At 39.9% G+C, this 16,395-nt stretch overlaps 1 protein-coding gene across 12 annotated transcripts in view; it reads right to left on the bottom strand.

Moving 5' to 3' along the window:
* NRXN3 (neurexin 3) overlaps positions 1–16,395 on the bottom strand; it is a 1,701,263-nt gene that overhangs the window by 148,459 nt on the left and 1,536,409 nt on the right. For all 12 annotated transcript variants that reach the window (XR_004479740.2, XM_033415363.2, XM_033415434.2 and 9 more), the window contains one exon: positions 7,924–8,231. Coding sequence is in view for 11 of the 12 variants with exons in the window: in XM_033415363.2 (XP_033271254.1) it covers positions 7,924–8,231 (308 nt within the window). In the remaining variant the exon portion in view is untranslated. The remainder of the gene's footprint in view (positions 1–7,923; positions 8,232–16,395) is intronic.

Below are 16,395 nucleotides of genomic sequence, written 5' to 3'. Positions count from 1 at the left end.
ATAGCTGGAAAGAGCTGCATCAGGCAGAGGAAACGGCAAGTGAAAAGCCACAGATGTGCTTGGTGTGCTCGAGCAGGGCTGGGACCAATGAGGGGGCGCTCATCTACTGTGTAACGTTTAAAGGAATGGCCCCAACTCAGTCACCAAGATAAAGAATAGCTTATTGCGATATATTAAATTCAACATCAATGCAAAACAAAATCCGTGATAAGCAAAAAAATCAACATTTTAAATAGACACAAGATCCGACTCTGCAACTGTACAACCCTCACTCGCCCCTCCCTTATCCTGGCTCCAAGTTCAAGGAAGATCAAGACCTGTGTACCTGGAACAAGGTGATAGGAAACACGGTCAGAGAGAGAGCAAGTGGGAGACCCATACGCCACACGGAAAGGGTTCAGGCTTTATACTTGGCCAGGTAGACTGTTACGTGATTGCACAACCACCTGGAGCTTTAGGAACATTTGGGGACCTCCACGGTGAGTAGCCGAGAGCTGACTGCACTTCCCTCTCAGCTGTTCAGATGGCTCAAAATAAGATCCAGTGCTTTCATATATATGGAATCTAAAAAAAAATGGGGGCTTCCCTGGTGGCGCAGTGGTTGAGAGTCCGCCTGCCGATGCAGGGGACACGGGTTCGTGCCCCGGTCCGGGAAGATCCCACATGCCGCGGAGCGCCTGGGCCCGTGAGCCATGGCCGCTGAGCCTGCGCGTCCGGAGCCTGTGCTACGCAATGGGAGGGGCCGCAACAGTGAGAGGCCCGCGTACCGCAAAAAAAAAAAAAAAAAAAAGGTTCTGGGGCAGGACACGGATAAAGACACAGACATAGAGAATGGACTTGAGGACACGGGGAGGGGGAAGGGTAAGCTGGGACGAAGTGAGAGAGTGGCACGGACACATATACACTACCAAACGCAAAATAGACAGCTAGTGGGAAGCAGCTGCATAGCACAGGGAGATCAGCTCCGTGCTTTGTGACCACCTAGAGGGGTGGGATAGGGAGGGTGTGGGGGAGACACAAGAGGGAGGAGATATCAGGATGTATCAGGATGTATGTATATGTATAGCTGATTCACTTTGTTATAAAGCAGAAACTAACACATCATTGTGAAGCAATTATACTCCAATAAAGATGTTGGGGGGGGGGGGAAGATCCAGTTCTTTATTAGCAATTCTGGTGGGAAATTCTACCCTATAAATATTACAACCTAATTAGAAGGGCATCTCTCCAACTTCTAGCATCTCACAGACTTCTGCCTGTATGTGATGAGGCCCTTCTCAGAGATCCTTTAAGGGACTTTTTCCAGCTTTGGGAAGTGCTGATCTATGTGTCCTGCCAACAAATAAGTCTTTAAGAGGTAGGTAAACCCATCAAGTTCCTTTTTTTCCCATTAGAACTATGGCATTCTGGAGAGAAAATGTCACTGGAGAGTTCTACCAGGTAATGAGTAAATTAGAGTCCAATTTCCTTCCCCCCAGTTATTCTCTGGGAGGGGAAAAGTAAGTACCTGTGCGAGGGTAAGGAGGAAACAGAAGATACTTCTTGGCTGGCAGCTAAAGTCTAATTAGACTGACAAATCTTCAGTGCCTCTCCCAGTTATGAAGCTTGGCAGGAAAGGAACGAGCCCTGGAGCCACACATTACATAAGGCCTTTAATCAATATTAGTTGAGCCCTGATCCTAAAATAAACTTCCCCTAGAGGCTCTGTTGTCTGGTGGTAAAAGGGAGGCATGGAAAAGTGTGTGGACTTCTAGTCTCACTTCTATCATGCTGGTGGAAACAGGAAAAAGGTGGAGGGGCCCAGAGGGGATAATTTGGGGGATAAGTATAACATAACTTACCTCCTGTTATAGCATGGTATTTGGAATAAAGTAGATTAATCTTGTATCCCAATCCAAGACAGTTTGATTATTCAAAGAACCTTGAGAAAATTCAGTGTTCTAGCCAGAATCTCAAAACGCCAGGACAACAACATGCTGTAAATGTGTGTGTCATGTATGTGTCGAACCATATGGAATTGCTGATAGCTGACCATTCTGATCTACAAAAATGGCAGTTTCACATGTTTCACCTAACAGAACACTTTGCATGTGATAACCACTCAGCTAAGCTAATTCCCACTCCATACATCCCTTCTAATTGATGAGTTCAGGGCTGTGATTCAATCTAGGACCCTCAAAGGAAATCCTGGGTGATCACAGGTTTGTGTGGGTGTAGACAAAATTGTTCATGTGCTTATCCAGCCATACAGGGAGGCTAAGCTCTGTGAGGATCTGTGAGTCCTGGGAGAGTCTCTTGGGTTGAAGTGGTTTTCCAAATGTCTAGCATTTAGTGCAGACTTGTGGGATAGGGCGTGGTCTAAGTTCTTTCCACATCTGGTTGTATTTATTACTCACAACAAGCCTATGGTAAAGATACTGTTGTGCCCATTTTACAGATAATAGAACTGAGGTTTAGAGGGTCTAATCAATATTCCCAGAGAGACACAGCTAAGTGGCTGGAAGAACCTGGCGTCCAACCCAGAAATTCTGATTCTAAATTTCTCTCTCTTTCCTTCAGCATACTGGGACTGCATCCGGGACAGACAGTGTGAAGGATCAACTTTTTAATCACAGGTTTTGCTTTGTTTTGTTTTCCAATAATCAATATCAAGGCTGAAGTGTGCTTCTGACTGTCCCCAGCCTAAAACTGAAAGCAGACCACGAGGACTTTCCATATAGGTATTGTTACAAAACCTGAATAATTGTGGCTTCCTTCCATAATTTTTGAAAATGGTTCACATTTGCCCACCAAATTTGTGAGTTTGAGATAAGAATGAAATCTCACAAAGCTCTCAAGTCTTTCACTTCTACTGTTTATTAAGGTAGTTCCAATCCAGGCTGAACATTGTGATTTTCTGGTAATATTCTGGTGCCAGGCAGCCCTGGCCAATGTCAAGGTGACTTTACCAATGCCCAGTTCAGAAAAAGCGGGTCATGATCAGTATTCTGCTAATAGCTTATAAATGATTCCAAATGGTGATTTGCTGAACACAGAACACACTGAGTTCTTTCTTTACTGATAACTTGGTCTGTAGCACTAAGGTAAGAGAATACACATTAGTCTTGGAACTATTTTCCTCTTGGCCCTTTCCTCTCTCACAAGAACACTTTGGTCATGGTGGCTGAGAGTTACCCCTAAAAGACTCTTATTCCTCACTTTTCCCTTCCATCCTGAGTAAGGACTAAGGAATTTTAGTGTAGCCTGAGTTGAACTTTTCCACCTGAGAAGCTGACCTACCGGCATCATGACAGTAACCCACCAACACTGGGGTCAGATGTAATGCAATGGATGTGCCTGTACAATCTCTGGGGCATCCCTGGTAGTAAGACCCACAGGCAACCTGATCCAGTTCTCCCCTCTTGGACTTCTCCTGTTTGGGGGCATTTTAGGCCAAGACTCTCAGAATCTGAATCTCTTGTATCTCACAAATCCCCTCTATGCACTCTCTGTTCTAGCTGGACTTGGCGATCTCTCTAGGAATCATCTCTGACTTTGTCAATTTAGCTTTGCACATTCAGCCAACCTGGGGTTTGTTCCTAGCGCCATGTATCCAAGTCCCAGTTCCATTCTCACCTCATTCATAAGATCCAGCCATGCCATCCCATACACCACTCCTCACGCCCCAACACACCATCACTTGTAAGTCACTATTTCATACTGATAGCTAATGTCAAGCCCTCTTGTCCACTTTACGCTGTAAGCTCCATGATGGCGAGGAACCTGGATTCCTCTTTCTGTAACACCAAAAATACATGTGGATAGACCCATTTCATAACAGAACATACTCTCCAAGGCCCATAGCACTCCCGGTTGATTTAAAAATGGAAAAGAAAATTAAAGATGGGTAGTGAGATGTCCATTCCGGAGATCTTACAGACGTTTTATTTGCCAGGACTAATTTCAGCCCCCAAATTCTACTCTGAGCCTCCTTCAAATCCCTATCCTCCAAAACCTCCTAGCCCCACTCTGAACTACGGACACTACAATCAGTAGAAGCAGCCCCATTTTCTGAGTTAGATCCTTGCTTGAGAGGGTATTGGCTTGCATACCAAATGTTGAGGACAAAATATAATAATAACAAGGTTAAAATATATTTAATTATATTCTTCATGATATACCTCTTGTAAGTATTTTACTTTTATTAACTCAGTTATCCTCACAACAATCTTATAAGGACTAGTGGTACCTTTCCCTCCCTCCAACTTTACAATGTGGTAGATTTAGGTTGGTTGCAAATTATTGCTACCCCTCCTATTGAGAAATGAGGTTTATACATCACTGCCTGAGAGTGAGACTTGGAAAACTCTCTCCAGGGGTCCTGAGCCTCTATGAGAGGAGTCCTAGAGAGACGTGGACCCAGCCGAGTCCAGTATTTCCAGTTCACCCACCAAGGCACCAGATGCATGTGTGAAGCCAGACCCTCCAGACCAGATTAGCCACTGAATGACCTCAGTCAATTCCATGTGAGGCAGAAGAAATGCCTTGCTGAGCCCTGCCCAAATTTCTGACCCATAAAACTTTGAGATCTAATGACATAGTTGTTGTTTGAAGCTACTAAGTTATGGCAGGTTGCTCCATAGCAATAGGTAACTACAACATACACGACTCGCCCAGGGTCACTTAGTTAATACGAAGAGAAACTAAGTTTTAAACCCAGGCAGTCTGACTTCAAGTACATGCATTTAATCATTCTGCTATAGTTTTACCACTGGAAAAAAAATTAAAATTGTCCAAAGCACACTGATCATCTTAGAGAGAAATCCTTCCACAAGTCATGACACTTCAGATTGTTAAATGATGATAAGGTACATAATAAAGCCTATCTTGTTTTCTGATTTATTCAATAAATATTTACTGAGCACCTACTAAGTGCCAGACCTTTATTTGAGAATTATCACTTGTCCACCTGCTTTCTCAATGCACCCACCTGCTTTCTCAACCTTAACTTCCTTTTTTATTCAGGGAGGCATCTAGAGACATCCTTCTTTTTTTTAAAAAAACTATTTTATACTGGAGTATAGCTGAGTAACAATGTTATGATAGTTTCAGGTGCACAGCAAAGGGACTCAGCCATACATATGCATGTATCCATTCTCCCCCAAACTCCCCTCCTGCTTGGCACTGCAGCTGTGAGTAATTTAACATAGTCCATGCAATTTACAAGTATTTTGTAACAAACTAGAGTATCAGAAAGATCAAAGCGCCTATTACTTCCAGGAGGCTAGAGCCTTAGAGGGCCATATCAGTTGGCAAACTCTTTGTTCACATTCACACACAGTTAAGAGCATCACTAAAAGCGCTTTGCAGTTTTCCTTTGATTTAAAATCAACATTAACCAAGGTCTATCAGAAATGAACTGCTCAAATGATGTTTTCTTACCTTACGCTTAAAGAAATAACCGGTGGATTTTTAATAAACAGATATTTATACTTGTGAATGCACATGCTTATTTTGTTTCTTCCGGAAGAGTCTACTTTTAGGACAACTCTACTCTAGCAATATTATCAAAGCAAAGGAAGACAGAACAGAGTATCATTTGGGAATGGCTGTAAGATTTCACACATAGGTGAAAACGTGAATGATGGATCTAGTGAACATGAAATCCAGCCTTCCTCCCTTCTTTTTCTTTTTTCTGAAGATTTCCCAGAGATCAAATCTTTATGAGTCCATTTCATTCAAGAAAATTAGGGGCTCACACAGGGCTCATAAGAACTCCTGAGACTGACCTTCTTCACCCAGAGTCTTCAGAGTCTGGAAACTGCCTTAAACCTTGGGTAGAATCCAAGGGTAGTTGGGTCCCCGGTCCTAAAACAAGCTTCACATGATCTACAGAATGTATTTAAGACAGGGATAGACTTGGAGACAGGCAGGCTATTTCGTTTTGCCCAGGGCAAAGTTCTTATGGCTAGTTGGCAGAACAAACAGTTCAAAACCCTTGGCATAGTTATTTCCTTTAGCTAATCTTTACAAAGAATATGAGGCCTTTTTATCTGTCATCCCCATCTAATCTAATTTTGCTAGTCTGTTGGCTTTCCTCCAAGACTACTTTATGTATTTATACACCTTTAAAAACAAAGAGCATCAACAGATTTATAACTCATTTTTATAGCCTTTTCTGTAGAAGCAAAAGGAAAGACATGTAGATGTAATCCAATTATTACTGGACTAAAGAAAAAGAAACACACCAGAAAGGAGGCTGTTAGAGAGGGCATCCTCCAGCTGTCTACAGCTGCTGACCTCTAAAATGACAACAGGTTAAATGATGTTTAGAATCATACTCACTTATAAGACTTTTGTACCTTGTATCCTACTCTGGCTCCCTTAGTTTGTACAAATACTCACCCAATCTGCTCCTATTTATGTATGTGCTGCAGGAAGGAAAGCCCCAGACTGATAATTACCATGGCTTAGTCCCTGAATCCTCATGTAACATTAAATCCTTCTGAGGTCAGTAAAAATTTGGCCTTGAAAAGGACTACAGGACCATCCATTCCTATGAAGAAAAAGCCATATGCTTCTCTGCTTCCCACAGGGTTAGTGGAATGTATTCTGACAAAGACAGAACAAGTCTGCCAAGACCTGTGCAGATAGAACTATCCTTTCACCCACAATAAACAGATCTGCTCTTGAGCTATAGAGAGTCATAATAGAAATATATATTGTCTTTTATCTTCTTTTCAGTGAGTATAGTGAAGTGTCAGGAGTTATTGCTTTAATATCAGTAGAGAAAAAGCTATTTTTCTGGAGCATGTGCGAAGGTATACATGTAACAACACGTGCAACTATAAGACTGCTAAGTAACCAGCTTCTTAGTAGCTTTTCTAAAACACATTAAATTGGCCTGATAACATCATCAGTGCATCAGCTTCCAATTGTTCCTGTGGAGTCACATAAGGAATGGTCTGGATATTTCTACTCAAAGAAAAGCGAAAAGGTAGACAACACTTTTACCACTGCCTAACTCTCATAAACTTAATTCAGAAGAATGGGAACACATTGGGGGTTTAATTGATTATTGACTTCAGGTTTATAATGTCCTCTGAAGTCAATGGAAGGGTGATGTCAAAGACTCAACTGAACCCCTGGCTAATGTCTTAAAACTAAGAAACAGAAAGGACAAGTACTGACCTACTGAATCTTCTGCAGATATTAACTAGACTAGGGGTCATTTTCCCACAAGCAATCGGAATGTCTTTATTTTTTGCCAGAGCATTTAAGGCTAAAAATTCGATTAACCTTCTCCCCTCTACTAACTAGATTTATGAGATGCCAAGGAAGTCAGCAAAGCATTAGCTTTAGCTTGGGTATAATTACTTTTAAGTAACAAAACAAAAACGTTAACCACAAAACTAAGGACTTCCTACATAGCTAAACTCAGACCTTCGAATTTTCTAATGTAATTAGGACCTTGGTCAATATAATATAAAGGAAACGAAGTGGGCCAAAAATAATAAGTGAATAATCAACACTTATCAAATACAAATACTGCATTTTATAAGGATTAATTGAACCTCTAGCTTCATCTGCCCTTGATTTAATGCTACCCACTGGCCTCAAAAATGAACAATTCACGTCCTAGCAAAGCCATCAGGAGGATGCGAATAGAATTAAACTAGGATACAGTCTTTCCTATGATAAAAAATTTTCCTTTCCCCCTTTTCCCTTTTGGCTAGTGAAAAGAAACGTAATAAAATGAGAGGTGGGAGTATTTCATAGTGAAAATTTGCTCATTTTGAAAAAGAGCTTTACCATCCTTCCTACAGGCATCCTTCCTACAAACATAGTCATTCAGACACTTTAGCTACGTAGTAACACTGACCATGATAGCAATATCTCAAAGACCAAGATGCGGAGTCAATTAATTGTTGGAGAAAGGCTTACCTGAATGCTGGCTGTAGAGCGATTCTTGCGGGTTGTGGTAGTAGCCATTGTAGTGGTGGTTTCCATGACAGTGGTAGACATTTCTGGTGGTATGGAGGTTGTCTGTGTCGTTCCCAAGATTGATGGGACTTCTCCCACCAGTCGGACACTTCCATTGATTTTAATATTGGGGTTGTTCTCAGCCGCCATGTTCAGTACTTTTAAACCATCATAATAGAGCCCAGAAAGCTGGCCTTGGAAGAGGCGTCCTTTGTCCTTTCCACCGATAGCTATTTGCGCCTGGGTGTTGAAGATGGTTAACTGCCGGCCTAGTGGGTTGGGTGGAGGAAACATCATTATTCCTGTACATTTTCTCTGTTTGCCTTACCTGGTCTGAATGGACCAGACATCAAAACAGGCTTCCTTGAGCAATTGAAAGGAAGAAAATTGGGTAACAAAAATTCAATACAGACATTGGCAAATAATATTTCACTGTTTATCTCTTCCACTGTCTAGCTGAATATCCTAGATAACCTGAATAAAAGATTCTCTATCTCTTTATTGTGAGGCAGGAGAAATCTTGTTCAATGATGAGCAGTATTATAGTCCTCCTGGTTATGCAGTTGTGGATGACAGAAAAAAAAAACAGGTGATGAAAATAATAAATCATAAATACTTACTGTACTGATTTTTTAACCTAAAAAGTAACACAATGAAAACTAAAAAGAATTATATATGGCAAATAAAGACTCAGTGAGGTAACACAGAACACTGAATTAAAAAACTAGGTCTGATAATTAAATTAAATTAACTGAAATTAACTTAGATTCTAGCTAAGAGACTTGGATTTATTGTATACTTATAAAAATAAACATTTTGGTCACCAAACACCTCATTTCCTAGAAATCTTCCTAATGCATAATATTCTACCCATACTTGCTATTTAATAAACATTATGACAGATTATTTCCCATCTTTATTAATTTGGAGGAGGGGAGAGATTACAGTCACACAACTAAATCTCCCTCTGAGATATGAAAATAAGTAGGCATTGATCATGTCAGTGAGAAAAGGGGGAAGAAAAAAAATGTCATTCAGAATCAATGAATTTTAAGAGGAGGGATAGGTGTTAATGAAAAAAGCTACACATAAAACACCTTAAAGTGATATAGAGGTATGCTAATGAATTGAAGCAAAGAGTAGCTCACCTCATTTGAAGTTCCCATTTGGGGAACCATTTATGCTTCTGTGGACAGAAAACTATCAGAATGAAATGATGGTAGAACAGAGGTTAGAATAGTGTAACTCAACTTATCTTCCCCCCAACTATTCCTACTTTAAAAAGCCTCTCTTAAGTTTGAGATGTTTCCCAGAAAAATCTAAATACCTTTTAAAGGTTAGAGCCTTCTATTCTATTATTTCTCCAGATTATTTTCTTCTGTTTTTCCATATGGAGAAAGGTGGAAAAATTTTTTAATGGAATTAAATATATCCTTTCTGAATTCTTCTCCATTTTAGTTAGTGATCAAACAATACTTCATTCATTCTTAATCTAATTGCCTGAATATTTTTAGCTATTAATGACTGGAAACAATGTTCTGATATACTTGCCTTTTTAATAAAAGGGAATATATTTTTTTAAAGACTGAGGTTTTCATATAATCTCAAATATGAATAGAGGCATGCTGTGATATTTGGGCGCTTAACCTCTACCACTATTACATGGCCTTTAAGCCTACACAGTGAGTAGCTATCCTTGAATTTCTGGTGTATAATGTGGAGTCCCTACTCAATGTAGAAAAACGGACGAAACAGAAGGGACAGAGAAGGGAAAATGCATCTGCTCAGAGGGAATTCTTTGTACAAGACCCAGCTCCACTCACTGGGCAATGCTGAAGGGCATATTAGTCAAGAATGATTTATAACTAATACCCCTTTGGAAGCTTCAAACACGACACTTCACTATGATGATTTGGACAGATAATTTTGTTATAGTGAAAATAATCTCTATAAAAATATCTGGAGCATGGAAATGGAATCTGCTGGCTTTAATGATAACAGAATTGCCCAGATCCTAAGGGTCCAGTCAAATAGATCTAATAGATTTCCATTATTTTCCCATCAATTCCTTCAGTGCCCTGTGCACATGCATCATTGCCTATCCTTTGGCCTCTCATTTCTCACATAAGATGCAGCAAAAAGTTCAATGCCCAATAATACTGGGTAATGGCCTGGAGCTCATAACTCTTTACTGTTTATTTTTTGACAACAGCTTTATTCTGGGAGCCCTAAGCTTACTATAAAAAGAAATGCCGGGCTTCCCTGGTGGCGCAGTGGTTGAGGGTCCGCCTGCCGATGCAGGGGATGCGGGTTTGTGCCCTGGTCCGGCAGGATCCCACATGCAGCGGAGCAGCTGCGCCCGTGGGCCATGGCTGCTAGGCCTGCTCATTCAGAGCCTGGGCTCTGCAACGGGAGGGGCCACAGCAGTGACAGGCCCGCGTACTGCAAAAAAAAAAAAAAAAATGCTCCTGGCCTTGCATAGGCATTTGCAGTGGTTAACATAATAAGAATTTGCCTAGTAAGAGATCTCTAGGGCTAAAATTGAGTATCTTACACCTCAGTGCCAAGCTATCCCTTCCATTCACATAACTGTTGGCCAACCATAATATTAATGCTTATTCATCTCCTTTTTTATATATAGCCAAAAACTGATAATCAGTTAATGCTTATAACTGATTATAGGTAGAAAATTTTATATTTCTAATATCCACAACAGTACTTCACATCTGTAATGGTCCTCATCTTATTTTCCTATTGATGTTATTCTGCCCTTGCTTACAAATAAAAAGAAGATCAGAGAGAATTGAAATGCAAAGTTGAATTATACTGGTTAGAAATGATGGATCTGACCAATCTCTCCCATCAGGAAATTTGCACAAGCCTCTTAGATAGCCTCATCCACCAGAGGTCAGACAGCAGAAGCAAGAAGAACTACAATCCTGCAGCCTGTGGAACAAAACCCACAGTCACAGAAAGATAGACAAGATGAAAAGGCGGAGGGCTATGTACCACATGAAGGAACAAGATAAAACCCCAGAAAAACAACTAAATGAAGTAGAGATAGGCAACCTTCCAGAAAAAAATTTCAGAATAATGATAGTGAAGATGATCCAGGACCTCAGAAAAAGAATGGAGGCAAAGATCGAGAAGATGCCAGAAATGTTTAACAAAGACCTAGAAGAATTAAAGAACAAACAAACAGATGAACAACACAATAACTGAAATGAAAACTACAATAGAAGGAATCAATAGCAGAATAACTGAGACAGAAGAACAGATAAGTGACCTGGAAGACACAATGGTGGAATTCACTGCTGCAGAACAGAATAAAGAAAAAAGAATGAAAAGAAATGAAGACAGCCTAAGAGACCTCTGGGATAACATTAAATGCAACAACATTCGCATTATAGGGGTCCCAAAAGGAGAAGAGAGAGAGAAAGGACCTGAGAAAATATTTGAAGAGATTATAGTCGAAAACTTCCCTAACATGGGAAAGGAAATAGCCACGCAAGTCCAGGAAGCACAGAGTCCCATACAGGATAAACCCAAGGAGAAACACACTGAGACACATCGTAATCGAATTGGTAAAAATTAAAGACAAAGAAGAATTATTGAAAGCAGCAAGGGAAGAATGACAAATAACATACAAGGGAACTCCCATAAGGTAAACAGCTGATTCCTCAGCAGAAAATCTACAAGCCGGAAGGGAGAGGCACGATATATTTAAAGTGATATAAGGGAAGAAACTGCAACCAAGGTTACTCTACCCAGCAAGAATCTCATTCAGATTCGACCTCACTTACACCAATGAACAGATCATCCAAAATGAAAATAAATAAGGAAACAGAAGCTTTAAATGACACAATAGACCAGATAGATTTAATTCATATTTATAGGACATTCCATCCAAAAACAGCAGATTATACTTTAATCTCAAGTGTGCATGGAACATTCTCCAGGATAGATCACATCTTGGGTCACAAATCAAGCCTCAGTAAATTTAAGAAAACAAATCATATCAAGCATCTTTTCTGATCACAACGCTATGAGATTAGAAATGAATTACAGGGAACAAAACATAAAAAACACAAACACATGGAGGCTAAACAATACATTACTAAATAACCAAGAGATCACTGAAGAAATCAAAGAGGAAATCAAAAAGTACCTAGAGAAAAAGGACAATGAAAACACGACCATCCAAAACCTATGGGATGCAGCCAAAGCCATTCTAAGAGGGAAGTTTATAGTTATACAAGCCTACCTCAAGAAACAAGACAAATCTCAAATAACAATCTAACCTTACACCTAAAGGAACTAGGGAAAGAAGAACAAACAAAACCCAAAGTTAGCAGAAAGAAAGAAATCATAAAGATCAGAGCAGAAATAAATGAAATAGAAACAAAGAAAACAATAGCAAAGATCAATAGAACTAAAAGCTGGTCCTTTGAGAAGATAAACAAAATTGATAAACCATTAGCCAGACTCATCAAGAAAAAGAGGGAGAGGACTCAAATCAATAAAATTAGAAATGAAAAAGGAGCAGTTACAAAAGACACCACAGAAATACAAAGCATCCTAAGAGACTACTACAAGCAACTCTATGCCAATCAAATGGACAACCTGGAAGAAATGCACAAATTCTTAGAAAGGTATAACCTTCCAAGACTGAACCAGGAAGAAATAGAAAATATGAAAACACCAATCACAAATAATGAAACTGAAACTATGATTAAAAACCTTCCAACAAACAAAAGTCCAGGACCAGATGGCTTCACAGGCGAATTCTATCAAACATTTAGAGAGGAGCTAATACCCATCCTTCTCAAACTCTTCCAAAAAATTGCAGAGGAAGGAACACTCCCAAACTCATTCTATGAGGCCACCATCACCCTGATACCAAAACCAGACAAAGATACTACACAAAAAAAGAAAATTACAGACCAATATCATTGATGAACATAGATGCAAAATCCTCAACAAAATACTAAAAAACAGAATCCAACAACACATTAAAAGGATCATACACCATGATCAAGTGGGATTTATCCCAGGGATATAAGGATTCTTCAATATATGCAAATCAATCAACGTGATACACCATATTAACAAATTGAAGAATAAAAACCACATGATCATCTCAATAGATGCAGAAAAAGCTTTTGACAAAATTCAACATCCATTTGTGATAAAAACTCTCCAGAAAGTGGGCATAGAAGCAACCTACCTCAACATAATAAAGGCCATATATGACAAACCCACAGCAAACATCATTCTCAATGGTGAAAAACTGAAAGCATTTCCTCTAAGATCAGGAACAAGACAAGGATGTCCACTCTCACCACTATTAGTCAACGTAGTTTTGGAAGTCCTAGCCACTGCAATCAGGGAAGAAAAAGAAATAAAAGGAATACAAATTGGAAAAGAAGAAGTAAAACTGTCACTGTTTGCAGATGACATGATACTATACATAGAGAATCCTAAAGATGCCACCAGAAAACTACTAGAGCTAATCAATGAATCTGGTAAACTTGCAGGATACAAAATTAATGCAAAGAAATCTCTTGCATTCCTATACACTAATGATGAAAAATCTGAAAGAGAAATTAAGGAAACACTCCCATTTACCTTTGCAACAAAAAGAATAAAATAGCTAGGAATAAACCTACCTAGGGAGACAAAAGACCTGTATGCAGAAAACTATAAGACACTGATGAAAGAAATTAAAGATGATACCAACAGATGGAGAGACATACCATGTTCTTGGATTGGAAGAATCAATACTGTGAAAATGACTACACTACCCAAAGCAATCTACAGATTCAATGCAATCCCTATCAAATTACCAGTGGCATTTTTTACAGAACTAGAACAAAAAAGCTTAAAATTTGTATGGAGACACAAAAGACCCCGAATAGCCAAAGCAGTGTTCAGGGAAAAATACGGAGCTGGAGGAATCAGGCTCCCTGACTTCAGACTATACTATAAAGCTACAGTAATCAAGACAATATGGTACTGGCACAAAAACAGAAACATAGATCAATGGAACAGGATAGAAAGCCCAGAGATAAACCCACGCACCTATGGTCAACTAATCTATGACAAAGGAGGCAAGGATATACAATGGAGAAAAGACAGTCTCTTCAATAAGTGGTGCTGGGAAAACTGGACAGCTACATGAAAAAGAATGAAATTAGAATACTCCCTAACACCATACACAAAAATAAACTCAAAATGGATTCGAGACCTAACTGTAAGACCAGACACTATAAAACTCTTAGAGGAAAACATAGGAAGAACACTCTTTGACATAAATCACAGCAAGATCTTTTTTGATCCACCTCCTAGAGTAATGGAAATAAAAACAAAAATAAACAAATGGGACCTAATGAAACTTCAAAGCTTTTGCACAGCAAAGGAAACCATAAACAAGACCAAAAGACAACCGTCAGAGTGGGAGAAAATATTTGCAAACAAATCAACGGACAAAGGATTAATCTCCAATATATATAAACAGCTCATGCAGCTCAATATTAAAAAAAACAAGCAACCCAATCCAAAAATGGGCATAAGACCTAAATTGACATTTCTCCAAAGAAGACATACAGATGGCCAAGAAGCACATGAAAAGCTTCTCAACACCACTAATTATTAGAGAAATGCAAATCAAAACTACAATGAGGTATCACCTCACAACAGTTAGAATGGGCATCATCAGAAAATCTACAAACAACAAACGCTGGAGAGGGTGTGGAGAAAAGGGAACCCTCTTGCACTGTTGGTGGGAATGTAAATTGATAGAGCCACTATGGAGAACAGTATGGAGGTTCCTTAAAAAGGTGAAAATAGAATTACCATATGATCCAGCAATCCCAATACTGGGCATATACCCAGAGAAAACCATAATTCAAAAAGTCACACGCGGGCTTCCCTGGTGGCGCAGTGGTTGAGAGTCCGCCTGCCGATGCAGGGGACACGGGTTCATGCCCCGGTCCAGGAGGATCCCACATGCTGTGAAGTGGCTGGGCCCGTGAGCCATGGCCGTTGAGCCTGCGCATCCGGAGCCTGTTGCTCCGCAACGGGAGAGGCCACAACAGTGAGAGGCCCGCGTACAGCAAAAAAAAATTTAAAAAGTCACATGCACCCCAATGTTCATTGCTGCACTATTTACAATAGCCAGGTCATGGAAGCAACGTAAATGCCCATCGACAGATGAATGGATAAAGAAGGTGTGGTACATATATACAATGGATATTACTCAGCCGTAAAAAGGAACAAAATTGGGTCATTTGTTGAGACGTGGATGGATCTAGAGACTGTCATACAGACTGAAGTAAGTCAGAAAGAGAAAACTATTGTATATTAATGCATATATGTGGAAACTAGAAAAATGGTACAGATGAACCGGTTTGCTGGGCAGAAACTGAGACACAGATGTAGAGACCAAACTTATGGACACCAAGGGGGGAAAGCGGCAGGGGGTCGGGTGGTGGTGGGATGAATTGGGAGACTGGGATTGACATGTATACACTGATGTGGATAAAATACATAACTAATAAGAAACTGCTGTATAAAAAAAGTAAGTAAAATAAAATTTAAAAATTAAAAAAAAAAAGGAGCAGCTGATTTGGGGGCTCTGGCTCACTCAGGCCATGGCGGAGGGAGGGGTACGGAATGTGGGGCAAGCCTGCGGCCGCAGATGCCAGAGTAAAAAAAAAAAAGAAAAGAAATGATGGATCTCCTTTATTCCAGTTGCCACAGTTCACTCCAACAAGTGGTCTTTGCTTGTTCAAGACTGACCCAAGCATGGAGAAAGGCAAGACATGTGTCCTGGCCTATACGATTAAGCCACCGCTCCACTTCTGCCTATTCCTTCTTTCAAGGAGAGATCTGACTAATCACTTCTTGAGAACAAGACACCGGTGGGGTGAAATAGGGAAGGAGGCTGCCTGTGTTTCAGATTTCCATCATGCCCTAGGAAGTATCTGGACCTTTGTTTATTTGTCTGTTTCATGTTTTATTTCTGGCTAGGTCTGCTTTCCTTATGTTTTAAAACCCTTTCCTAGCCTTCTGTACCTGAGATTAGGTGGTTAATAGTAAAGCTGGCAAGCACTAAAGGAACAGGGGGATATTCAAGTCTCCTGCCATCTCTTCCTCTGATCAATTTCTCTCTCTCAGGTAAGTAGGATTAAGTGAATAAGTGAGAAACAATCATCACTACCCTCTCCCTATGAAGGATATAAGGGACTGACTGGAGAAAGTCATACCATCTGCCCAAGATTTCTCAAAATCAATGCCAGATCTCCTTATTGTCCCTCATTATGATCAATCGTGTTTTTTATAAGGAGCGACCATTATTATATTCCAGTCTGATAATTAATTGTTCTATCATCAATAATACGAAATCTGGTTATAACACCAGTACAGGGTTTG

This window comes from Orcinus orca, chromosome 2 (genome assembly GCF_937001465.1).
Source record: "Orcinus orca chromosome 2, mOrcOrc1.1, whole genome shotgun sequence".
NCBI lineage: Eukaryota > Metazoa > Chordata > Mammalia > Artiodactyla > Delphinidae > Orcinus > Orcinus orca.
The sequence above is the reverse complement of the archived record's forward strand: the minus strand, read 5'-3'. Positions and strand labels throughout refer to the sequence as shown.